We start from the raw sequence: 27,978 nt of genomic DNA on the forward strand, positions 1-27,978 counted from the left end.
TACTGTGACGGGGAGCTAGAAAATAAAAAGGTGCGCAGACATTGAACTCTACTAATGTCAAGAGGTGTCCATATTTTAGGTTGCCTGTTCTGTAGATCCAGCTACATGCCACAATCTAAAATAGATTTGAACAAATGAGCACCATTTCCAGATGGCTGAACCACAAGCCCCACTGACCTCATTGTTAGTAGGCTGTGATAGTCCTTCCTCCTCTGCCGCTGTGTTATCGTCGTCTTCGGCTGAAGATTCACCTTCCGTAAAAAGGTGTTTGAGACCCACTTCTTCTAGGATTTGATCTGCGACAGAAAGGTTCCCCAAACCTGGTATGGTAAAAAAAAAAAAAAAAAACACTAATAAAGATTGAGGTGTTCTGAAATGATTGCTCAAGAACAGCTAGTTTGCTAACAGACGTAGAGCATTCAACACAAAACAGCTAGCTAGCTAACTCGATATAGCATAGTGAAGAAAGGACGAGTGATTGGGGCTGGTTGACTTCACTCAAACCGACTCAATAGCCTGCATGATGCTCAGTTGTAACGAAATATCTCACCAGGATTTGGATCATTGTCAAGATGGTTCTCTGGCGCCAGGCACTCCATCCCTCCTGGCACACTCTGGGTGGCCAGGCACTCCATCCCTCCTGGCACACTCTGGGTGGCCAGGCACTCCATCCCTCCTGGCACACTCTGGGTCGCCAGGCACTCCATCCCTCCTGGCACACTCTGGATCGCCAGGCACTCCATCCCTCCTGGCACACTCTGGGTCGCCAGGCACTCCATCCCTCCTGGCACACTCTGGGTCGCCAGGCACTCCATCCCTCCTGGCACACTCTGGGTCGCCAGGCACTCCATCCCTCTTGGCACACTCTGGGTCGTCTGTGACGTTGTCTTCAAGCCTTTGTTTTGTTCATTGCACCGCTGCAACATTTTCACACTAACAACTTTCAAGTTGCTGTTAAGCCTTGCACGCTCCATAGGTCCATAAGTCGAGGTTGCATTGAGCTTAGCAAGAGCTTCGAGAATGGCCTCCGCGTGGAGAACGGTTGGTCTGGGATCCAGGTTAGTGCTGGTCCCACCAGGTTCCGCACCGCCGCACATTTTCAGGTAGTCAATGAATATGTTTTTATTTAGTAGAATCTTTTTGCAAAATGCACAGTGGAAATGTCCAACTTCCCTGCAGTCAAAAGTACACCTGATCATGGTGTAACCTGCCAACAGATAAATGGGTTCTGTTACGAAAAATGGGTTCAATATCGACAGAAAAGACATGTCATTTTCATGACCTGCGGTTTTCATGACCTGCGGTTAAAACAAATGAAAGGTGTTCTAGTTACAAAAGGGCCATGACATTGTCGAATAGCTAAGTACGTGTCAAAATGACATCCAGAAGATCTTACCCTTATGACAAACGGCCCTTGCAAGATGACACCGTATATGCTGGATGGTTTTAGTCCTTCTTGCAGGTTTGAAAAAGGTGCAATATGGGCAATGATAGTAGCTGCAGCAGGTTGTGCATCTTTGTAGCGGTGGTAGAGAAGTCCCCTCCAGCACTGTGACGTGGAGCTAGAAAACACAGTAACGATCAGAGAGAGAGACAATCCCCTTCTGAAGAGGGATTTGTGACATCATGTAGTCCATTAGGTATTTGTATCTCAAGTGATTAGAGAAGTATTGGTTCACATAAGGATATCAAAGGCATGTTGGGTTTAGAGAAGTATTGGATAACACAAGGATATCAATGGCATTTTGGGTTTTAACCACCCTGGACCCTTTTCAGACACTGTAACTCCAAATCTCAGACGCTGACAGTACAAAGAAACTGCACAAACATGTCGTCGAAATGTATCATGGAGCGTGAGAATAATTTACATATCCTCACCTACGAATAAGGCCCCTAGTATACGACCGCAAGATCCACTGACCTTATCTTCCGTAAGCTTAACCAGAGAGGAGGATGTCTTTGGCTTAACAGGCTGTGATGGTCCTTCTGAGGATGTCTTTGGTTTAACAGGCTGTGATGGTCCTTCTGAGGATGTCTTTGGTTTAACAGGCTGTGATGGTCCTTGCGATGACATCGGTAACAGTAGAGTGTAATCATCATGATCTGTGGGATCATTGTGGTCCATGGGATCATCTTCCATATCAGCACCGCAGGCCTCTTCTTCATCCTCCTGTTCCTCAACAAGGTCCTTTCTCAAACCTGGTGGGGTAACATACCAATTAAGATTGGGGTGCTGTGAATCACTGGGATATGCCTATTGTTCTCTAGCTACGAAGGCCCATATTCCAAAATATCTAAACTTACTAGAAGAGAGTTGCCATAACATTGACGTCATAGTGTTACAGCTAATGATGATCTGTACTTATAAAAGGGATTTACATTGGATCTTCTAGCTCTGGTCCAGGGCAGAGCTAACCTCTAGATCAGTGGTCACCAAGTTTTCTGAGTCAAGATCACTTTCTGAGTCAAAATGCAAGCAGAGCTCTTCCGCTCAGATTTTTCTTTAAAACATGACTTAAAAAACATCAGCCTATGTATGCAACATTAACCAATTAAAAACAGTTCTGTAGTAATGAGGTTTGTGCAGTAGGCTATAGGCCCAATTCATTATCACTGCATATTGGCTTTGCTTGAATTGCCCTGCCAATGTTGTTCTTCTCAGACCATTTTTTAATTACATTTTAGTATTGCCAAGACCAGGTTAGTTAAAATCTATGGCGGCGTTTTCAATAAGTTAACCTGTAACGCCAAGCAATGGAAACATAGTAGAGTGGTAGGTAGCCTAGCGGTTAAGAGCGTTGGGCCAGTAACCGAAAGGGCTCTCATTCAAATCCCTGAGCAGACTAGGTGAAAAGTCTGTCCATGTGCCCTTGAGCACTTAACCCTAATTGCTCCTGTAAGTTGCTCTGCATAAGAGCATCTGCTAAATGACTCAAATGTAATGTAAATAGATATAACACATCTGGTGTACAAACTGCAGCTACATACAACACATACTCAATACGATGCACCCCCTGAACCCAGAAGAACAACCTCTCCCTCAACGTGAGCAAGACAAAGGAGCTGATCGTGGCCTACAGGAAAAGGAGGGTCGAGCACGCCCCCATTCACATTGATGGGGCTGCAGTGGAGCGGGTCGGGTCGAGAGCTTGAAGTTCCTTGTTGTCCACATCACCAACAAACTATCATGGTCCAAACACACCAAGACAGTCGTGAAGAGGGCACGACAAAGCCTATTCCCCCCCTCAGGAGACTGAAAAGATATGGCATGGGTCCTCAGATCCTCAAAAAGTTATACAGCTGCACCATCGAGAGCATTGACCCCCGTTTACGCTACTGCTACTCTGTTTATTATCTATGCATAGTCACTTTAACCCTACCTACATGTACATATTACCTCAACTAACCTGTACCCCCGCACACTGACTCGGTACCCCCTTTTTATAGCCTCGTTATTGTAATTTAATGCTGTTATTTATTTTTTAAACTTTCGTTTATTCTACTTTTCATTCATTTATTTTTCAAATATTTTCTTACTTATAAAAAAACTGAATTGTTGGTTAAGGGCTTGTAACGTTAAGTAAGCATTTCACGGTAAGGTCTACACCTGTTGTATTCGGCGCATGTGACAAATCATTTGATTTGATTTGTAACCTCACCTGCCACTTGAATACGATCAGAAGAACGGCAAGGGTTCCATGGTGGCACAGTGTCCTTCTCCATCGTCAGGGGCTTCCAGTTCGGTTCATGGCAACACTCCATTTCCACACGAAGAGCAGCGTAGCTTTCTTCCATTATTTGACACACTGCTCGTACGGCTGTTGCTGTTAAAGTTTCCATAACGGAAGCTACACGCGCACGAAAAACGACTTCGTTGGACATCTTTGTTATTATTTGATTACTAGTACAAGGAGGCTAGCTTCTTCTTCTCCGGGATTGGCGGATCGCATCCGATTTAAAGGTACATACACCGCCACCTACTGTACTTAAGTGTGAGGCCAGTCATTTCCTACCTACATTAAATTCTCATTATTCCTGTTCCTAAAAGAAAAAATCCACAACCAACTAACCCCACACCTACAGTATTTACCACTATTTTATAAAAACCACCACCCCATTACCTCTTCTGCAGTAAAATCTCGTACACTCAGGTACTTCTCTGCAGCTGCCACCTACACTCATTAAAAACCCACTACCCATTTCACTACTTGATCCTATCGGCTCGTACAGTACACCATGCCAAAGGCCTGGGAGCACGGGACAGCACCTCTCAACACACCCTGTAACTCTTCTGTCAAATATCGTACCCCCAAGTACTTCTCTTCAGCTGTCACCACAATATTTTCTGTGATTTACTTTCCATTTCTGCGGTACATTTGATAACCATGGCACTGAATGCTAAGAAGCCAACCTTACTAAGCAGGCTAGCTACCGAGCTACAAACAAACTTTCCCGCGCAATACCTTCTTCCGGGGTAAAACCATCTACTTCCTGAGACAATTTACCGTAAACACTGAGATCACAGAGTTTGTCTTTGCGGAGATAAAGCTCAATTTATTATTCTCAAAGACAAAATACATTCTTCACATTTCCCATGAGTTGGTTTATTTCTCAAAACATCACAAAGAACGTTTGAACATTAACACAAGCATGTTCCTTGTGACAATCTTTATTTTGGCCTGATTATTTTCAACACTACACAAATACTGTAGGAATTTATACAATAAAAAGTGTAACCTTTTCGACATGATACTGTATGTTGAACCAATATAACAATCTGCAGCAAACCTTAAATCATTATTTCTTTCTTGATTATTTCTTGAATTTTTCTACAAATGGCTCCAGAATACAAAATAACAGTCAGAGGAGAGAAAAAAGAAGACAAAGAAAGAATGAAAAGAACAGGTAACAACCTTTAATGGCGCGTTTTGGAACTAGGAAACTCTTGAATGTCCAACTTGCTAACTGGTTGAACACGGCACGTGCATAACTACAACCAGTTAGCAAGTCCGACATTTCCGAGTTCTGACTAGCACGTAAACGCGGCATATAGCCAGAGCAATCACACACCTCATTCAATTTACAATAATTTCAGAAAACACAATCCTAAATCAACACAACAAAATCAATACAACACAACCTATAATTTACGTGCATGAACTGCCTGGTGTCTTATAAGATTGCTCAGAAAGGAGAAGTTCTTTCCACACTGGGCGCAGTGGAACCGTTTCTCCCCCGTATGGACGCTCTGATGCACTTTCAGGTTGCTGGAATGAGAGAACTGTTTCCCGCACTGAGCGCATCTGAAAGGTTTCTCCCCTGTGTGTACTCTCTGGTGTCGCTTCAGGCCGCACAGCTGGCTGAACTGCTTCCCACACTGGGCGCACTCATACGGTTTCTCCCCTGTGTGGACCCTCTGGTGCATCTTGAGCTGGCACAGGTGAGGGTACTCCCTACCGCAGAAGGTGCACCTGTAGGACCTCGCCCCCTCGTCCCCCACCCCTCTGTCCTGATGAGTCCCAGTCATGTCGCCCAGGTGGGTGTCGGGGGCGCTCCCAGGGAAATCCACCCAGGAGGGGTACTGCAGCTCTCCGGTTCCCTCGGCGAATGGAGCAGTGGCGGTGGTTGCGGGGTTCTGAAAGGTGCCAAGGCGGTTGTCGAAAGCGCCGTCCATGCCAATGGTGTAGAACAGATTCTCGGGGGAGTTCTGTCTCGCTGCTGCCTGGACACCTGGGTGAGGATGATGATGATAAGTGTTACTCGAATGTCCTCCAAGAAGCATGGCATCTGCTTCACTATGTCCTCCTTGATGATGCCTGGGTTCCATGATGTCACCTTGTCCCCAGGAAGAGGGCGTGTCATCCCCACCCTCCCCCTCGTCAACAGGAAGGGGGTCGATAACTATGACCTCAGACTTGACCTCTGAACCGCCATGGGAATTCTCGTGTTCACCCCTCACCATCTGAGGAAGTGGGGGAATGGAGTTCACCTTTGTGAGAGGCGAGGGGCTTCCTGAGACTGTCTCGGCAGCATAACTAGAACAAGATGGCCGCTCAGTCACTGTATCACTGCCTCTTCGCTTACAGGAGTTTACAGGCAGATCGGTTGTTCTCGCAGGGTTCAGGCTGCGCTGCTGTTTAGCAACAGGTCCTGGACCTGTGAGTTGGAGCACCTGACTCAGGCTCTCAGGCTCCGTGTCTGACCTGTTGACATTCACTATGATGTGTTTGGTTCTGAGCTGCTCAGTGAGCTCTGCTTGGTCTGTGTCTGGAGAGATCTGTGAGTCCGGGCCCGGTATTCTCTGGCCACTGTCAGTGCCTGAAGAGACAACAAAAGCATGATGGTCATATGCAGTCAAATAAAACAATGAGGTAGTCAATCAGTATGTCGTTTTTCATTACAGCCACCCCTTACAGCAATCCATTCAGCATTACCTGGCATCTCCCTCAGATCCTCTTCTTTCTTCCATGGCTGGAGGTCTCTCTCCCCTTCCACAGTAGATTTGGCCTGAAAAGAGGAGGGAGGAATTAAGTTGACAGGCATGAGACTTACAAAGCTCTCAAACAAATACAGGTCTATTATAACTCAGCTATGACTAGGCTATATTATTGATCCAACGGCTTGAATTAAGTTGTTAATTTACTGACTAAACTCATGGACACAGCAAATCTAAAGCTTCTCTGTCCTCAAAACATATAAAACTCAAATTGGACTGCAATAATTTCCTGTACTTTTGAAAGGGAAACGTAATTTCCTGCCAACTGACTGATTTCATTTGGAGGCAATGTGAGAATATACAGTATTTAGGATCTATGTGAGAATATATATTTAGGGTCAATGTGAGAATATATATTTAGGGTCAATGTGAGAATATATATTTAGGGTCAATGTGAAAATATACACTCAGTTGTCAATTTATTAGGTACACCACCCCCTTCACGAAAATGGTTTGCACCTACAGACAGTTAGTCTGGTGGCCCTGGCTTGCTATATAAAGCAGGCAGACAGGCATCGAAGCATTCAGTTACTGTTCGATTGAACGTTAGAATGGGCAAAACGAGTGACCTAAGCGACTTTGAGCGTGGTATGATCGTCAGTGCCAGGCGTGCCGGTTCCAGTATCTCAGAAACGTCCGCCTCCTGGGCTTTTCACGCACGACCGTGTCTCTAGGATTTACAGAGAATGGTGCGACAAACAAAAAACATCCGGTCAGCGGCAGTCCTGTAGGCAAAAACAGCTTGTTGATGACAGAGGTCGAAGGAGAATGGCAAGAATCGTGCAAGCTAACAGACGGGCCACAAACAGGCAAATAACAGCGCAGTACAACAGTGGTGTGCAGAACGGCATCTCAGAACGCACAACTCAGCGGTCCTTGTCACGGATGGGCTATTGCAGCAGACGACCACCCTGGGTTCCACTACTATCAGCTAAAAACAAGAAGAATCGGCTCCAGTGGGCATGCGATCACCAACACTGGACAATTGAGGAGTGGAAAAACATTGCCTGGTCTGACGAATCCTGGTTCCTGTTGCGTCATGCTGATGGCAGTCAGGATTTTGCGTAAGCAGCATGAGTCAATGGCCCCATCATGCCTGGTGTCAATGGTACATGCTAGTGGTGGTGGTGTAATGTTTTCCTGGCATAGGTCCCTTGATACCAATTGAGCAACTTTTGAATGCCACATCGTATCTGAACATTGTTGCTGACCAGGTGCATCCCTTCATGGCTACAGGGGGTCCGACCCGGTACTGAATGTGGCGGGCCGGGCGCCTGCAGGCTGACTTCAGTCAGTTGAACAGTGTTTCTTTCGACACATTGGTGCGGCTGGCTTCCGGGTTAAGCGGGCGGGTGTTAAGGAGCGCGGTTTGGCGGGTCATGTTTCGGAGGACACATGACTCAACCTTCACCTCTCCCGAGCCCGTTGGGGATTTGCAGCGATGAGACAAAATCGTAATTGGATATCACAAAATTGGGGAGAAAAAGGGGGTAAAATACAAAACTAAAAAAAGCACCATGAAATTCTTTGAAAAATATTATTTATTGAGGGAATTATAGGATTTAATGAACAAACAGCAATAGCCATTGGTCAAATTGGTACAAAAGAACAGACAGTTTTTCACTCTCACAGTACAACTGCAGGATCTGCTATAACTTTGTGAGGCACGCAGTATTATTATAAGAAAACAACCATTATCAACCTTAACAGTCAATGTGAGTGATGCTGTTGGCCTTGAAGGAGCCAAGGAACTAAGAAAACGTAACAGTTTATGCCGATAATGTAAATCTGAACCACATTGTATTGTAAACCAGCCTTGTCTCATAGACTAGATGTAACATAGTAAATCTAAATCCGTGACCCTCAAATTAATATGATATGTTACATTTGGTTACATAAGAAAGAAGGTTACTTGAGGCAAAAATGAAAGGAGTGTGTGTCACGGTTTCGGCCGAGGCTGCTCCTCTTCCTTGTTCGGGCAGGCTTCGGCGGTCGTCGTCTCCGGAGTACTAGCTGCCACCGTTCTATGTTTCATGTTCTTTTGGTTTTGTCTGTTCATAACACCTGTCCCTTATTTGTGTCTTAATTGTTCCCTTATTTAGTTTGTGTGTTTGGGTCAGGTGTTATGCGTGATTGTTTTGTTGTCAGCTGTTGCTCGAGATATTTTGAGTCTCTCGTATGTGTTACGAGAGTTCGCACTGCGTGCGCTTTTTCTTGTTTTCTCCGCACAGTGTTTTGTGCGTAATCTGTTTGCGCCACCCGGTTGGGTTGACGTTTATTGTCGTGTCAGACTTGACTAAAGTTCTGTTAAAGTCCTCCTGGTTTCCTGCGCTTGATTCCTTCCTCATCTACACACACCACTCTGACAGTGTGGTTGGTCGGGGTGGATGGGTGGGCGTACAACGCGAACGTCTAGCAACCCAAAGGTTGAGTGTTCAAATCTCATTATGGACAACTTTAGCAACTTTTCAACTACTTACTACTTTTTAGCTACTTTGCAACTACTTAGCATTTTAGCTAACCCTTCCCCTAACCATAACCCTTTAACCTAACTCATAACCTTAACCCTAACCCCTAGCCTAGCTACCTAGCCACCTAGCTAACGTTAGCCACAACAAATTGGAATTCGTAACGTCATACGTTTAGCAAATTCGTAACTTATTGTACATTTTTCAAATTCGTAAAATAGCATACAAATTGTAATTCGTAATATATCATACGAAATGGATGATGGACATCCACAAATGAATACATACCAATACGAAACGTAACATATACTACATGTAGTATCTCGGATTTACGTAAAGAATAATACGAAATACTCAGAGACGAGGTTGTGCGGCAGGTAGCCTAGCGGTTAAGAGCGCTGGGCCATAATCTAAAGGTCGCTGGTTTGAAACCCAGAGCCGACTAGGTGGAAAATCTGTCGACGTAACCTTGAGCAAGGCACTTAAGCCTAATTGCTCCTGTAAGTCACTCTGGATAAGAGCATCTGCTAAATTCCTAAAATGTAACAAATGTTTTTAGAAATGTAAACGTATGAGACCAAGGCAAACATATGACAACGTTAAAACAAATTACGTTTGAACTCATGATATTGCTATAACGGTTTATTTCAATAGGAATCTCTTGCTTCTGTGTCAGTTCTCAATGATGAAGCTTCTGATGTCTTTTCAGATTGCTGGAGTGGGAGAACTTGCGCCCGCACTGTGCACAACTGAACGGCTTCTCTCCAGTGTGAACGTTCTGGTGCATTTGTAGCTGGCTGGCGCACACAAATCTCTTCTCACACAAGGTGCAGGCGAACCCCCGCTTTCTGGTGTGGACAACAGCGTGCTGCCGCAAGTCGCTCTCATGGACAAACTGCTTATGGCAGTTCGGGCAACCGTAGGGTTGTTCTACAGTGCCAGGTCTAACGTGTGTGGTGAGATTACTCAAGTGAGATGAAATTGTGGTGCTTGGTCTATAATGGCCGACAGGAAGTGAGGTATGAGCTAGTTGTTGAGCTCCTCTTCCTGGTATTTCAGAGTGTCTATGGAGGCTTGCCAACGAGCACCAACGAGCTTTGTTGGCCTCACCTGCATTTCCTGTGTCAAGATGCATGCCTGTATTTATCTCTGAGGGCCGGAAGCTGGGTGAAACCAATTGCGTCGTGTTGTCTTTCATCGATTCGGGGCGAATCATTGGTGTGTTTCTGTTAAACACTCCCACTTCCTGCTTATTTCCAGTCCAATTGACCTGTGATGTAGTAGCTGTACCCACCTGACCCCACTCAAAATCTCTATCTACCTTCTGCCCACTGGATACAGAGTCAATCACTATCACATGTTCTGATGAGGAATGGAACCTGTGGTTTTCTAACCCTACACTTCTCATTTCTATGGCAGGGCTAGTCTGCATTTCTGGGCCCACTGGGCCACTCCCTAGGTCCATTACTTTAGTGTGAGCAGCAGAGGCACCATCATCAGTCACTACTACCTCTCTCAACACCTGGTTTAAAGAATCTCTTAGAAGATTGAGGCCCCCGTTCACGTCACACTTTGTGTCCAGACTCTGTCTCTCTGCTCTGGGTTCAAATCCTGTAAACTGCTGTGGTCCCTGGTTCACATTCCCTGTTTCTGATTGGAGGAAGATGGCGTCAGATCCACTGACCTCCATAGCGGTGTCGTTGTAGTTGTTGCCTCTGGGGCCACTGGACTGGAAGGCGGGGTCCTCGGTGATGGCTGCAGCCGGTTGGGTGGTTAGCTCTCTGCTGCCCTCCACTGTTCTGGCTGGGTGGCTGGACCTAGAGTCCTGGTCATCTGCTTCCCCCTCTTCCTTGATGATCAGCAGGTCTGGTTCCCCGTCCTCTGTCTCTCCTGACTGCTGATGGGGTTAAGTGGGAGAGATGAGTGAGTGAGACAGAGCATACACTATCTACTGAATGGAGATATGGGCATGACATGGGATTTAGTCAAATTCATAGTAGTTGCCTTGTTGTTATTGTGTTATAATCAGTGGTGTAGTGGAGGGTAAACTCCACCTTTTGCGCAAGCGTTTACAAACCTTTGGCGCAGAAATGCACTGAAAGTATAGGGAGTGTTACTTTACTCACGGTGAACGACGATCACTGTTTACCCACCTATTTTTTACCACTACATCCCTGGTTATAATGTGCTGGCACACACGTCTATACAGACATAACCTCATCCCCAGGCGGAAGTGTCTGGTGTCCTAGACTAAAACAGACATAGGTCTGTGACAGTTTGAAATCGGCTATTAAAATTGGGACTTACCTCATCACTTGTAGCATCCATATGCTTTGATGGAGAGACATCCTCTTGGTCCACGTCTATGGGCTGTCTGTCTCTTTGAATGCTGCTGTTCCCAAAACTCCTGTTGGAAAGTCTGGCTCTGCTTTGCCAAGTAGGTCCTGGAAATAAAGGGGGAGGTAAAAAAAATACATTTCATAACTACACTACATGACTAAAAGTATGTGGACACCTACTCGAACATCTCATTTCAAAATCATTGCCATGAAAACCCATTTCTTGAAGCTCCCGGGGAACAGTTCTTGTGCTGATGTTTTTTCCAGAGACAGTTTGGAACTCAGTAGCGAGTGTTGCGACCGAGGACAGACAATATTTTACAACAACAGCAATTGGACAAACTAACTTGTTGGAAAGGTGGCATTCTGTGACGGTGCCACGTTGAAAGCTCTTCAGTGCGGGCCATTCTACTGCCAGTGTTTGTCTATGGAGATTGCATGGCGGTGTGCTTGATTTTATACACGTGTCAGCAACGTGTGTGGCTGAAATAGCTGCATCCACGAATTTGAAGGGGTGTCCATATACTTTCGTATATATAGTGTATGATCGTTTAATAAATTATGATAATGTTCAATTTGACCCCATCCATCAATGGTGTGTTACAACGAACAAAGCAAGCATAATATGTACATGACGTGTGTTATGTGTCAATAGAGCTAGAAGGATCGTAGCTGTGTTGACAGTACAAAGTACGCATGATACATCCTATATGGAATGTCAATAAACCTCTAGGCCCTAACTATATTGACATTACATCAATCATGGATGTATTATGCTTGCTTTGAACTTTGTAAAACACAATTGATCGATGGGGTCAAATTGAAGATGAATGTAATTTAGGCTATGTGCACACTGTCAAATGTACCATCATCACCAACCTGTCGTTGCGGTCTCTCGATTGTTGTGTCTGTTCAGCAGGCGTATTCCATGGAAGCGATTGTGGACGGACCCCTCTGAAAACTTTGTTCTCTCAGCTCGAAACCTCGCGATCTGAAGTTCCATCAATTTCATTTTCCTCCGGAGAAATTCGTTCTCCTTTTGGCTTTGGGAAATCTCCAGGTGTACAACCGCATAGCCATCGTCAACAACTTTGCAGATTTCGGCCACAGCCGCGTTGGCTAGCACCTCCATGATTGAGGCTATCTGCGCCTGGAACTCGACCACGGAACCCGACATTGTCCCCCGACGCTATTGGACCCTTTTCAATATGTAAACAGTCTTTGTGTTTTCTATATTATGATTGTCTACAGTTATCTAGCAAGCTATTAAAACAAATACAATCATATCAGAAGATAAATAACGATAGATAGCTAGCTTTTGATTGTAGCTAGCTTCGTTTTCCTCATCGCATTAAATGTATCATATGCTGGACTGTACAATTGAAAGTTTAACACCGCCACCTACTGTACAGGAGTGCTCGACCACAACAATGTTGTAGCTATGTAATAAACAACATGTTATTTAGTATAAACAAAAGTATTTTTTTTTTTCGATTACTGTACTTTGGTTCACCACTGCACCAATGCAAATTATTTAGGATGTTTAAAATCTGCACCTGTAATAACTCACATTATCAATCCACTCTGGACCAAGCATTAAACCAGTTGAACTAAATACACAACCACTACACACAGAGGGAGGCGTTCAATCTGGAAACCATGCAAACTGTTAAAAACACATGGACCCAGTTTTCATATGAAAACCCCAGAAGTGTGGAGCCATTCCCCTTACAACTAGGGCCAGGAGTTGTTCCCTAGTCTGGTCACGTGGTGAGGGAAAACTCCTGGCCCTGCCTATCATTATGTCTGGTGGAGTAGTGTGAAGTCGCCCCTAGATGATGATCCTGGGTCCGTTTAGGATTTTTTCCCACTAATAGTTAAGGTTAGGATTGGGGAGAGGAAACTGATCCTAGATCTGTACCTAGGAGAGTGTGGAAGAGGAGGTGCCTCTTCATGTTGCCGGACTGGGTGAAACACTTCCCACAGTAGACACATTGAAACGGTTTCTCTCCGATGTGCACCCTCTCGTGAATCTTCAGCTGTTGGCTGTGGGATAAGTGCTTAGAGCAGTGGCTGCATCGGAGCTGCCTCTATGCCTTTTGATGAAGAAGTGGAGCCTCTTTTAATTTGGGAAGGGGGCTGGCTTCCCTCTTTGGGGAACCTGTTGGAGAGTAACCCTTGGGGATCAAAAAAGCTATTTCGTGTGGACAGTACGTTGAAATCTGGCAACCTGGACCTCGATCCTACAGTTCTCCCTTGCTCTGTGTTGTGAGTGTCAGGGGGACACTTCTCGGTCTGTCCAGACTCTATTCCCCCTCCGTGTCCCCATGTTCGACTGTAGATTTGGCCTGAAAAGAGGAGGGAGGAATTAAGTTGACAAGCATGAGCTCTACAAAGCTCTGAAACAAATACATGTGTATTATAACTCAGCTATTACTAAATCTAATCAAATTGTATTGTCACATGCGCCAAATACAACAGGTGTAGACTTTACAGTGAAATGCTTACTTAGTAGCCCATTCCCAACAGTGCAGAGTTAAAAAGTAAGACATATATTTGCTAAATGAAAAAGTTAGTAGTAACACAATTAAAACAATAACGACGCTATATATAAGGAGTACCAGTACTGAGTCAATGTGCCGGGGTTCGAGGCAGTTGAGGTAATACATTATAGTATGTACCTGTGGGTAGGGGTAAAAGTGACTAGGCTATATTATTGATAAAATTGATTTAATTAAGTTGTTAATTTACTGACTCAACTCATGGACACAGAAAATCTAAATCTTCTCTGTCTTCAAAACATATAAAACTAAAATTGGTCTGCAGTAATTCACTGTACTTTTAATAGGAAAACGTCCTTTCCTTCCAATATACACTGCTCAGAAAAATAAAGGGAACACTTAAACAACACAATGTAACTCCAAGTCAATCACACTTCTGTGAAATCAAACTGTCCACTTAGGAAGCAACACTGATTGACAATACATTTCACATGCTGTTGTGCAAATGGAATAGACAACAGGTGGAAATTATAGGCAATTAGCAAGACACCCCCAATAAAGGACTGGTTTTGCAGGTGGTGACCACAGACCACTTCTCAGTTGCTATGCTTCCTGGCTGATGTTTTGGTCACTTTTGAATGCTGCCGGTGCTTTCACTCTAGTGGTAGCATGAGACGGAGTCTACAACCCACACAAGTGGCTCAGGTAGTGCAGCTCATCCAGGATGGCACATCAATGCGAGCTGTGGCAAGAAGGTTTGCTGTGTCTGTCAGCGTAGTGTCCAGAGCATGGAGGCGCTACCAGGAGACAGGCCAGTACATCAGGAGACGTGGAGGAGGCCGTAGGAGGGCAACAACCCAGCAGCAGGACTGCTACCTCCGCCTTTGTGCAAGGAGGAGCAGGAGGAGCACTGCCAGAGCCCTGCAAAATGACCTCCAGCAGGCCACAAACGGTCAGAAACAGACTCTATGAGGGTGGTATGAGGGCCCGACGTCCACAGGTGGGGGTTGTGCTTACAGCCCAACACCATGCAGGACGTTTGGCATTTGCCAGAGAACACCAAGATTGGCAAATTCGCCACTGGGCCCTGTGCTCTTCACAGATGAAAGCAGGTTCACACTGAGCACATGTGACAGACGTGACAGAGTCTGGAGACGCCGTGAAGAACGTTCTGCTGCCTGCAACATCCTCCAGCATGACCGGTTTGGCGGTGGGTCAGTCATGGTGTGGGGTGGCATTTCTTTGGGGGGCCGCACAGCCCTCCATGTACTCGCCAGAGGTAGCCTGACTGCCATTAGGTACCGAGATGAGATCCTCAGACCCCTTGTGAGACCATATGCTGGTGCGGTTGGCCCTGGGTTCCTCCTAATGCAAGACAATGTTAGACCTCATGTAGCTGGAGTGTGTCAGCAGTTCCTGCAAGAGGAAGGCATTGATGCTATGGACTGGCCCGCCCGTTCCCCAGACCTGAATCCAATTTAGCACATCTGGGACATCATGTCTCGCTCCATCCACCAACGCCACGTTGCACCACAGACTGTCCAGGAGTTGGCGGATGCTTTAGTCCAGGTCTGGGAGGAGATCCCTCAGGAGACCATCAGCCACCTCATCAGGAGCATGCCCAGGCGTTTTAGGGAGGTCATACAGGCACGTGGAGGCCACACACACTACTGAGCCTCATTTTGACTTGTTTTAAGGACATTACATCAAAGTTGGATCAGCCTGTAGTGTGGTTTTCCACTTTAATTTTGAGGGTGACTCCAAATCCAGACCTCCATGGGTTGATACATTTGATTTCCATTGATAATTTTTGTGTGATTTTGTTGTCAGCACATTCAACTATGTAAAGAAAAAAGTATTTAATAAGATTATTTCATTCAGATCTAGGATGTGTTATTTTAGTGTTCCCTTTATTTTTTTGAGCAGTGTATTTAGGGTCAATATGAAAATATACAGGTAACTGCCGAAATAAAGAAACACCAACATAAAGTGTATTAATAGGGCGTTGGGCCAACACGATCCAGAACAGCTTCAATGCACCTTGGCATAGATTCTACAAGTGTCTGGAACTCTACTGGATGGATGCGACACATTTCTTCCACGAGAAATTCCATAATTTGCTGTTTTGTTGGTGGTGGTGGAAAACGCTCCAGAATCTCCCATAAATGCCTTTCGTGAACCAACACTCGCTCTTCACTTTTTTCTCCCTTACTAGCTCTGACTTTGCTAATAGCTACTTTATGGAGGAAAAATGTACTTACTATGACTGTGATATATGGTTGCCTTAAGATGAATGCACTAACTGTAAGTCGCTCTGGATAAGAGCGTCTGCTAAAAGACTCAAATGTAAGTGTTCAATTGGGTTGAGATCTGGTGACTGAGAGGGCCATGGCATAAGGTTTACATCGTTTTCATGCTCATCAAAACAGTCAGTGACCACTCGTGCCCTGTGGATGGGGGTATTGTCATCCTATGAGGGCAGAGCAATGGTAGCCAAAATAATGGCATGCCCAGCATTTTTATGCATGACTCTAAGCATGATGGGATGTTAATTGCTTAATTGACTCAATAATCACACCTGTGCGGTAGCACCTGCTTTCAATATACTTTGTATCCCTCATTTACTCAAGTGTTTCCATTATTTTGGCAGTTACCTGTATATATAGGGTCAATCTATATTTAGGGTCAATCTCGATTGGTATCAAGGGACCTAACGTGTGTCAGGAAAACGTTACACCACTGTTGATAATCACAAGTTTACTGGAGAACTGAGACCAAGTAGAGACTTTGGACAGGGTGGATAATGGTATAATAAAGGCAGTTTATTCAGAGGTAAAGATATCTGGAATCGCGTGCACGGACTCGTTCGTCAAACTCTTAGGGAGCTATCTGAAGAGAGCCCCGAAAACATTGTGTGCAGACATTTTATACAATAAATGATGTAGGTTGAATCTAGTAGTTCTGATCTTCTGATTGGTCCTGATGAGTTGGGCGAGGTCCCCTCCAGGCCAGTGTCACTGTTGCATTGGCTCTGAGTCGGGTTCTCTGTCTTCAAATGTTCAGCCTAAGAGAAGGGGATTTGTGTGTGTGTGTGTGTGTGTGTGTGTGTGTGTGTTTAACAGTGATGATGTGTGTGTGTGTGTGTGTGTGTGTGTGTGTGTTTAACAGTGATGATGTGTGTGTGTGTGTGTGTGTGTGTGTGTTATCAGTGATGATGATGTGTGTGTGTGTGTGTGTGTGTGTGTGTGTGTGTGTCCTCAGAGCAAGAACTCGTGAGTTGGAAGAACTGAGAGACCTATGGCGTGGGTGTTGTCCTTGGCCACCTGCTGACAAGGCTGACAAGATAGGACCCTTTTGTCCATTGTATTGAAAACAAACGCCCAACACAAAATGGGTCATGCACAAGATTTTAGTCAGACCAAGCTATAACATTATATATTTACTACGACACCACCACCACTAGCATGTACCATTGACACCAGGCATGATGGGGCCATGGACTCATGCTGCTTAAGCAAAATCCTGACTCTGCCATTAGCATGACGCAGCAGGAACCTGGATTCGTCGGACCAGGCAATGTTTTTCCACTCCTCAATTGTCCAGTGTTGGTGATCGCGTGCCCACTGGAGCCGCTTCTTCTTGTTTTTAGCTGATAGGAGTGGAACCCGGTGTGGTCGCCTGCTGCAATAGCCCATCCGTGACAAGGCCCGCTGAGTTGTGCGTTCCGAGATGCTGTTGTACTGCGCCGTTATTTGCCTGTTTGTGGCCCGCCTTACCGCTTGCATGATTCTTGCCATTCTCCTTCGACCTCTCTCATCAACGAGCTGTTTTCGCCCACAGGACTGCCGCTGAATGGATGTGTTTTGTTTGTCGCACCATTCTCGGTAAACCCTAAACACTGTCGTGCATGAAAATCCTAGGAGGCCTGCCGTTTCTGAGATACTGGAACCGGCGAACCTGGCATCGACGATCATACCATGCACAAAGTCGCTTAGGTCACTTGTTTTGCTAATTATAATGTTCAATCGAACAGTAACTGAATGCTTCAATGCCTGCTTTATATAGCAGACCATGGCCACGCGACTCACTGGCTGTAGGAGCGAACCATTTTCGTGAACGGAGTGGTGTACATAATAAACTGGCAACTGATATATATATTATAGGGTCAATCTATATTTAGGGTCAATCTATATGTAGGTTCAATATACACTGAGTGTTCAAAACATTACATACACCTGATCTTTCCATGACAGACAGACCAGGTGAATCCAGGTGAAGGCTATGATCCCTTATTGTTGTTACCTGTTAAATCCACTTCAATCAGTGTAGATGAAGGGGAGGAGACAGGTTAAAGAATGATTTTTAAGCCTTGAGACATGGATTGTGTGTGTGCCCATGAGGGTGAATGGGCAAGACAAAATATTTAAGTGCCTTTGAACGGGGTATGGTAGTAGGTGCCAGGCGCACCGGTTTGTGTGTGTCAAGAACTGCAACGCTGCTGAGTTTTTCACGCTCAACAGTTTCCTGTGTGTATCAAGAATGGTCAACCACCCAAAGGACATCCAGCCAACGGCAGACTAACAGACGGGCTACAGTTAGTCAACTGACAGTCCAGTACAACATTGGTTGCCCAAAGACCCATAAAATAATGCACAACTTTGTCATACCTTGACACGAATGGGGTATGGCAGCCTTGCAGAGTTCCACTTCTTTCAGCAAAAAACAAGAAACTGTGGTTGCAATGGGCTAAGGAACAAAAACACTGGACACTGGAAAAACCTTGCCTGGTCTGATGAATCCCGGATCCTGCTGTTTCACGGTGATGGGAGGACTAGGGTAAGGAGAAAACCCCAAGTACATGCATCCATCATGCCGCGTGTCAATATTGCAGGCTGATGGTGGTGGTGTGAGGTATGTTTTCATGGCAAACATTGGGCCCCTTGATAAAAGTGGAGCAACGTTTGAATGGCACCGGATATCTGAACATCATTGCCAATCAGGTGCATCCCTTCATGGCAGCAGAGTATCCATCTGCAAATGGATTTTTTCAGCAGGCTATTGCCTCATGCCACAAGGCTAGGATTGTCCAGGAATGGTTTCCACAAACGTGACAATGAATTCAGCTTGCTGCAGTGGCCTGCCCAGTCACCAGATCTCAATCCAACTCCCATGCCCCAAATAATTCAGGCTGTACTGGAGGCAAAGGAGGGTCCTACCCGGGACTAGATAGGGCGGCAGGTAGCTTAGTGGGTAAGAGCGTTGTGCCAGTAACCGAAAGGTCGCTGGTTCTAATCCCTGAGCCGACTAGGTGAAAAATCTGTCGATGTGCCCTTAAGCAAGGCACTTAACCCTAATTGCTCATGTAAGTCGCTCTGGATAAGAGCGTCTACTAAAATGTAAATGTAAAATGTAGATGGGTCTACTTTAAAAATGTCCACAGAGTGTAAAAATATATTTGGGGTCAAGCCATTTTTTATTGATTTTTTTGCACTGGCTCTTTTGCACACACATTTACACATACTACAATTTAAGAATATATACATATATACATACAGTTGAAGTCGGAAGTTTACATACACCTTAGCCAAATACATTTAAACTCAGTTTTTCACAATTCCTGACATTTAATCCTAGTAAAAATTCCCTGTCTTAGGTCAGTTAGGATCACCACTTTATTTTAAGAATGTGAAATGTCCGAATAATAGTAGAGAGAATGATTTATTTCAGCTTTTATTTCTTTCATCACATTCCCAGTGGGTCAAAAGTATGCATACACTCAATTAGTATTTGGTAGCATTGCCTTTAAATTGTTTAACTTGGGTCAAACATTTTGGGTGGCCTTCCACAAGCTTCCCACAATAAGTTGGGTGAATTTTGGCCCATTCCTCCTGACAGAGCTGGTGTAACTGAGTCAGGTTTGTAGGCCTCCTTGCTCACACACGCTTTTTCAGTTCTGCCCACAAATGTTCTATAGGATTGAGGTCAGGGCTTTGTGATGGCCACTCCAATACCTTGACTTTGTTGTCCTTAAGCCATTTTGCCACAACTTTGGAAGGATGCTTGGGGTCATTGTCCATTTGGACCCATTTGCGACCAAGCTTTAACTTCCTGACTGATGTCTTGAGATGTTGCTTCAATATATCCACATAATTTTCCTTCCTCATGATGCCATCTATTTTGTGACGTGCACCAGTCCCTCCTGCAGCAAAGCACCCCCACAGCATGATGCTGCCACCCCCGTGCTTCACGGTTGGGATGGTGTTCTTCGGCTTGCAAGCGGCCACCTTTTTCCTCCAAACATAACGATGGTCATTATGGCCAAACAGTTATATTTTTGTTTCATCAGACCAGAGGACATTTCTCAAAAAAGTACGATCTTTGTCCCCATGTGCAGTTGCAAACCGTAGTCTGGCTTTTTTATGGCGGTTTTGGAGCAGTGGCTTCTTCCTTGCTGAGCGGCCTTTCAGGTTGTCGATATAGGACTCGTTGTACTGTGGATATAGAAACCTTTGTACCTGTTTTCTCCAGCATCTTCACAAGGTCCTTTGCTGTTGTTCTGGGATTGATTTGCACATTTCGCACCAAAGTACGTTAATCTCTAGGAGACAGAACGCGTCTCCTTCCTGAGTGGTATGACGGCTGCGTGGTCCCATGGTGTTTATACTTGCATACTATTGTTTGTACAGATGAATGTGGTACCTTCAGGCGTTTGGAAATTGCTCCCAAGGATGAATCAGACTTGTGAGGTCTATGATTTTTTTTCTGAGGTCTTGGCTGATTTCTTTTGATTTTCCCATGATGTCAGGCAAAGAGGCACTGAGTTTGAAAGTAGGCCTTGAAATACATCCACAGGTACACTTCCAATTGACTCAAATTATGTCAATTAGCCTATCAGAAGCTTCTAAAGCCATGGCATCATTTTCTGGAATTTTCCAAGCTGTTTAAAGGCACAGTCAACTTAGTTCAACTTCTGACCCACTGGAATTGTGATACAGTGAATTATAAGTGAAATAATCTGTCTGTTAACAATTGTTGGAAAAATTACTTGTGTCATGCACAAAGTAGATGCCCTAACTGACTTGCCAAAACTATAGTTTGTTAACAAGAAATGTGTGTAGTGGTTGAAAAACAAGTTTTAATGACTCCAACCTAAGTGTATGTAAACTTCCGACTTCAAATGTTTATGGTCATTGCTTGTCCATGTATGTATATATTCTTAAATTTCATTCCTTACTTAGATTTGTGTGTATTAGGTATATGTTGTGAAATTGTTAGATATTACTGCACTGTCGGAGCTAGAAGGACAAGCATTTCGCTACACCCGCAATAACATCTGCTAAACACGTGTATGTGACAAATACATTTTGATTTGAACACACACACACACTACATATGCTCACACACACAAAACACACACACTATCACAGTCTCCACATACTGTACACTGCTGCTCCACATACTGTTTCGTATCCATCCTGATTGCCTCGTCACTTTGACCCCTACCTACATGTACATATTACCTCAACTACCTCGTACCCCTGCACAATGACTCTGTGCCGGTACTCCTTGTATATAGCTTCGTTATTTTATTGAGTTACTATTTCCTTTTTATTTATTAAGCAAATCTTTCTCACCTTTTAACTCTGCATTGGGAAAGAGCTTGTAAGTAAGCATTTCACGGTAAAGTCTACACCTGTTGTATTCGGCGCATGTGACAAATAAAATGTGAATATTTAGGGTCAATTTGAGAATATATAATTTATTGATTGAATTATAGGAATTGATCAACAAAAAACAATAGCCATTGGTCAAATTCATAAAAAAAGAAGAGACAGTTTTTCACTCTCACAGTACAATTTCAATATCTGCTATATCTTTAGTATGAGGCACGGCGTATTATTAGAAGAACACAACCATTATCAACCTTAACAGTCAATGTGAGTGATACTGTTGACACTAAAAGAGCCAAGGAGACAACAACACTTATGTTTATTCAACCAGCTGTCAGGGGGCCACAGAGGTACTGCAGGGGGTCCGCAGAAAAAATAATATATATATAAAAAAGTGGAACACATTTTCTTTATGTACAATGCTTTTATGAATATCGCTAGCTAGGACAGAAAAAACACATTTTGAATTACATACCTATAGTAGAAAAGAGGAGAATCTTCTTTCTAATGATGTCAACTTTATTTCTCACCTAATATTGAGCCAATTACACTCACTGGAGTGTCCGACAGTCCTTGAAAAAGCACCCGCGAATAGGCTACAAGTCAATAGGCTACCAGTCAATAGGCTACTAGTCAATAGGCTACCAGTCAATAGGCTACCAGTGCGGCAAGTGCCGCTGACTGCTGGTAAGCTTTCTTGACTTTTGCCAACACATGGCTAACCTTTGTTTAACCAGCTAAACAGATGCTCTTAGTGAAAATCTACAACTATCTACTAAATCTATTCATTTTAAAATGTTGATTACTTCTCCTTACCATTATCATTCACCTGAAGATATGACAAGACATGATTTTCTTGGCTAACATATGATCAGTTGCCTGGGGGGGGTCCCTGGGCAAGAAGAAAAGGTTGAAGTCTATGCAGATAATGTAAATATGAATCACGTTGTATAGTATAAACATATGAGACCAGGGCAAACATCCTGCAGACAGGGTGCATTCGGAAAGTACTTAGACCCCTTCACTTTTTCCACATTTTGTTACGTTACAGCCTTATTCTAAAATGAACTATATTATATATTTTTCCTCATCAATCTACACACAATACCCCATAATGAAAAATCGAAAACAGGTTTAGAAATGTTTGCAAATTTATTTAAAATAAAAAACAGAAATACCTTATTTACATAAGTATTCAGACCCTTTGCTATGAGACTGGAAATTGAGCTCAGGTGCATCCTGTTTCCAATGATCATCCTTGAGATGTTTCTTCAACTCGATTGGGAGTCCACCTGTGGTAAATTCAATTGATTGGACATGATTTGGAAAGGCACACACCTGTCTATATAAAGGTCCCACAGTTGACAGTGAATGTCAGAGCAAAAACCAAGCCATGAGGTTGAAGGAATTGTCCGTAGAGCTCCGAGACAGGATTGTGTCAAGGCACAGATCTGGGGAAGGCTACCAAAAGATTTCTGCAGCATCGAAGGTCCCCAAGAGCACAGTGGCCTCCATCATTCTTACATGGAAGACGTTTGGACTCACCAAGACTGATGAAACCAACATTGAACTCTTTGGCCTGAATGCCAAGTGTCACGTCTGGAGGCAACCAGGCACCGCTCATCACCTGGCCAATACCATCCCTATGGTGAAGCATGGTGGTGGCAGCATCATGCTGTGGGGATGTTTTTCAGAGGCAGGGACTGGGAGACTAGTCAGGATCGTGGGAAAGATGAACAGAGAAAAGTAGAGAGATCCTTGATGAAAACCTGCTCCAGAGCGCTAAGGACCTCAGACTGGGGCGAAGGTTCACCTTCCAACAGGACAACGACCCTAAGCACACAGCCAAGACAACGCATGAGTGGGTTCGGGACAAGTCTCTGAATGTCCTTGAGTGGCCCAGCCAGAGCCCGAACTTGAACCCGATCAAACATCTCTGGAGAGACCTGAAAATAGCTGTGATGCAACACTCCCCCATCCAACCTGACAGAGCTTGAGAGGATCTGCAGAGAAGAATGGGAGAAACTCCCCAAATACAGGTGTGCCAAGCTTGTAGCGTCATACCAAAGGAGACTTGAGGCTGTAATCGCTGCCAAAGGCGCTTCAACAAAGTACTGAGTAAAGGGTCTGAATAATTACGTAAATGTGATTTCAGTTTTTTATTTTTAATAAATGTGCAAAAATTTATAAAAACATGTAATTGCTTTGTCATTATGGGGTACTGTGTGTAGATTTATGATGGGGGGGGGGGGGAAACAATTTAATACATTTTACAATAAGGCTGTAACGTAAAAAAATTGGAAAAAGTGAAGGGGTCTAAGTACATAACAGCATTTTTCAATAGGAATCTCTTGCTTCTGTGTCAGTTGTCAATGATGAAGCTTCTGATGTCTTTTCAGATTGCTGGAGTGGGAGAACCTGCGCCCGCAATGTGCACAACTGAAGGGCTTCTCCCCGGTGTGGACATTCAGGTGCATTTGGAGATCGGTTCGGGACATAAAGCTCTTCTCACACAAGGTGCAGGCGAACGCCCGCTTTCTGGTGTGGATGACAGCGTGCTGCCGCAAGTCACTCTCGTGGACAAACTTCTTATGGCAGCTCAGGCAACCGTACAATCGCTCTATGGTGCCAGGTCTAACGTGTGTGGCAAGATTACTCGATTGAGATGAAGCTGTTGCGCTTTGTATAAAATGGCCGACAGGAAGTGAGGTATGAGCTGGTTGTTGAACTCCTCTTCCTGGTATTTCAGAGTGTCTATGGAGGCTTGCCATCGTAGGTGCGTTCCTCTCAAACACTCCCACTCCCTGCTTATTTCCAGTCCCATTGATCTGTGGTGTAGTAGCTGTACCCACCTGACCCCACTCAAAATCTCTATCTACCTGCTTCCCACTGGATACAGAGTCAATCACTATCACATGTTCTGATGAGGAATGGAACCTGTGGTTTTCTAACCTTACACTTCTAATTTCTATGGCAGAGCTAGTCTGCATTTCTGGGCCCACTGGGCCACTCCCTAGGTCCATTACTTTAGTGTGAGCAGCAGAGGCACCATCATCAGTCACTACTACCTCTCTCAACACCTGGTTTAAAGAATCTCTTAGAAGATTGAAGCCTCCGTTCACGTCCCACTTTGTGTCCAGACTCTGTCTCTCTGCTCTGGGTTCAAATCCTGTAAACTGCTGGGGTCCCTGGATCACATTCTCTGTTTCTGATTGGAGGACAACGACGTCAGATCCACTGACCTCCATAGCGGTGTTGTTGTAGTTGTTGCCTCTGGGGCCACTGGGCTGGAAGGCGGGGTCCTCTGTGGTGGCTGCAGCCGGTTGGGTGGTTAGTTCTCTGCTGCCCTCCACTGTTCTGGCTGGGTGGCTGGACCTAGAGTCCTGGTCATCTGCTTCTCCCTCCACCTTGATGATCAGCAGGTCTGGTTCCCCTCCCACTGTCTCTCCTGACTGCTGATGGGGTTAAGTGGGAGAGATGAGTGAGTGAGACAGAGCATACACTATCTACTGAATGGAGATATGGGCATGACATGGGATTTAGTACAATTCATAGTAGTTGCCTTGTTGTTATTGTGTTATAATCAGTGGAGTAGTGGAGGGTAAACACCTTTTGTATTTTGCGCAAAAACCTTCATAGAGACATTGGATAGAAGTAAATGAATACACTAATACGAATATAACTGTACATATATCTTAAAAGACTGTGTTTTCATGAATTTGCATATTTACTCTTGAATCCCATTCAAAAACAGCGAGGGACATGATCCAGGAAGTAGGCAGGACTTTCATAGTGTATTGCTATAACCTAACTGACATAATGCTAATCCATAGCTTTTTTCCATAGGAATCTCTTGATTCTGTGTCAGTTCTCAATGATGAAGCTTCTGATGTCTTTTCAGATTGCTGGAGTGGGAGAACCTGCGCCCGCACTGTGCACAACTGAAGGGCTTCTCCCCGGTGTGTACATTCTGGTGAACTTGGAGATGGCTGGCGCACACAAAGCTCTTCTCACACAAGGTGCAGGAGAACGTCCGCTTTCTGGTGTGGATGACTGCATGCCGCCGCAAGTCACTCTCGTGGACAAACTCCTTATTGCAGTTCGGGCAACCGTACGGTCGTTCTACGGTGCCTGGTCTAACGTGTGTGGCGAGATTACTCGAGTGAGAGGAAGTTGTGGCGCTTGGTCTAAAATGTCCGACAGGAACTGAGGTAGGAGCTGGTTGTTGAACTCTTATTCCTGGTATTTCAGAGTGTCTATGGAGGCTTGCCAATGAGCCCCAACTAGCTTTGTTGGCCTCACCGGCCTTTCCTGTACCAAGATGCATGTCTGTATTTATCTCTGAGGGCCGGAAGCCGGGTGAAACCAATTGCGTAGTGTTGTCTCTCATCGATTCGGGGTGAACGGGGCGAATCATTGGTGCGTTTCTGTTAAACCCTCCCACTCCCTGCTTATGTCCAGTCCCATTGACCTGTTGTGTAGTAGCTGTACCCACCTGACCCCAATCGAAATCTCTATCTACCTGCTGCCCGGTGGATACAGAGTCAATCACTATCACATGTTCTGATGAGGAATTGAACAACTTGGGGGAAAACCTGTGGTTTTCTAACCCTACACTTCTCATTTCTATGGCAGAGCTAGTCTGCGTTTCTGGGCCCACTGAGCCACTCCCTAGGTCCATTACTTTAGTATGAGCAGCAGAGGCACCATCATCAGTCACTACTACCTCTCTCAACATCTGGTTTAAAGAATCTCTGAGAAGATTGAAGCCTCCATTCATGTCACATTTTGTGTCCAGACTCTGTCTCTCTGCTCTGGGTTCAAATCCTGTATACTGCTGGGGTCCCTGGTTCACAGTCCCTGTTTCTGATTGGAGTAGGACGGCGTCAGATCCACTGACCTCCATAGCAGTGTTGTTGTAGTTGTTGCCTCTGGGGCCACTGGGCTGGAGGGCGGGGTCCTCTGTGGTGGCTGCAGCCGGTTGGGTGGTTAGCTCTCTGCTGCCCTCCACTGTTCTGGCTGGGTGGCTGGTCCTAGAGTCCTGGTCGTCTGCTACTCCCTCTTCCTTGATGATCAGCAGGTCTGGTTCCCCTTCCTCTGTCTCTGCTGACTGCTGATGGGGTTAAGTGGGAGAGATGAGTGAGTGAGACGGAGCATACACTATCTACTGAATGGAGATATGGACATGACATAGGATTTCATCATCCTCAGGCGGAAGTGTCTGGTGTCCGAGACTAAAACAGACATAGGTCTATGACAGTCTGAAATCGGCTGTTAAAATTGGGACTTACCTCATCACTTGTAGCATCCATATGCTTTGATGGAGAGACATCCTCTTGGTCCACGTCTATGGGCTGTCTGTCTCTTTGAATGCTACTGTTCCCAAAACTCATGTTGGAAAGTCTGGCTCTGCTTTGCCAAGTAGGTCCTGGAAATAAAGGGGGAGGTTAAATCTATGATGTTTACTACATCTTCAATTTGACCCCATCCATCAATGGTGTTTAAAAAAGAACAAAGCAAGCATAATATGGCCATGATGTATAATGTGTCAATAGAGCTAGAAGGACCCTAGCTGTGTTGACAGTACAAAGTAAGCATGACATACACTGAGTGTACAAATCATTTAGAGACCGAGTCAAGACCAGAAAAAATGTCAAATTCAAGACCATGATTGGATCTTTGTCAAATCACCACCATAAGAGTTAAAAATGTCCAGTATTTCTGTGTTCATATTTCAGAACAACATAGGGATTATTTAGACATTCAGAATAGTGAATAAATGCATAATGAGGGGAAATAGAGCCGCTCTACAAATTATGACTAACCCAAACACAGTTGGTAACAATGGGCCTTCTACGCCTTCAGAGAAGGGCTAAGGATTTATAAAATAATGATTATAATAATATAATAAAGATTATTATTTTTAATGATGTTCTGATTCAATGTTGTTCTATGTGCATAATTTCAAATTCATCATCACCAACCTGTCGTTGCAGTCTCTCGATTGTTGTGTCTGTTCAGCAGGCGTATTCCATGGAAGCGATTGTGGACCGACCCCTCTGAAAACTTTGTTTTCTCTGCTCGAAACCTCGCGATCTGAAGTTCCATCAGTTTCATTTTCCTCCGGAGAAATTCGTTCTCCTTGTGGCTTTGGGACATCTTCAGGTGTACAACCGCATAGTCATCGTCAACAACTTTGCAGATTTCTGCTACAGCCGCGTTGGCTAGCACCTCCATGATTGAGGCTATCTGTGCCTGGAAATCTACCACGGAACACGACATTTTTGGCCCCTTTTCAATATGAAAACAGTCTTTCTGTTTTGAATATTATTATAATCTACAGTTATCTATCTTGCTATTAAACTAAAGACAACCCTATCAGAAACGAACCATCGCTAGCTTTGTTTGTAGCTGTTAATATTCTTTACTTTTCCTCATTATGCTGGACTGTACAATTGAAAGTTTAACAGCGCCACCTACTGTACAGGAGTGCTCCACCACAAT

At 44.6% G+C, this 27,978-nt stretch overlaps 1 protein-coding gene across 2 annotated transcripts; it reads right to left on the reverse strand.

The window, feature by feature from the left end:
* Positions 1-4,536: 4,536 nt before the first annotated feature.
* Positions 4,537-27,915, reverse strand: LOC311110478 (uncharacterized protein). 2 transcript variants are annotated; one of them, XM_084189034.1, is made up of 7 exons: positions 27,459-27,915; positions 26,766-26,902; positions 26,375-26,587; positions 24,717-24,929; positions 10,649-10,861; positions 6,435-6,507; positions 4,543-6,318 (listed from the first exon to the last, which is right to left on the reverse strand). In XM_084189034.1, the coding sequence occupies exons 1-7, from the start codon at positions 27,754-27,756 to the stop codon at positions 5,141-5,143; spliced, it is 2,325 nt and encodes a 774-aa protein (XP_084045160.1). In that variant the 5' UTR covers positions 27,757-27,915; the 3' UTR covers positions 4,543-5,140. The 2 variants fall into 2 exon arrangements, with proteins under 2 accessions (XP_084045161.1, XP_084045160.1); XM_084189035.1 differs by lacking the exons at positions 24,717-24,929; positions 26,375-26,587; positions 26,766-26,902; positions 27,459-27,915 and adding exons at positions 11,272-11,408; positions 12,183-12,744 and having other exon boundaries at positions 4,537-6,318.
* Positions 27,916-27,978: the final 63 nt, after the last annotated feature.

The sequence above is a fragment of the Coregonus lavaretus genome (genome assembly GCF_964263955.1).
Source record: "Coregonus lavaretus genome assembly, contig: SUPER_35_unloc_6, whole genome shotgun sequence".
Lineage (NCBI taxonomy): Eukaryota > Metazoa > Chordata > Actinopteri > Salmoniformes > Salmonidae > Coregonus > Coregonus lavaretus.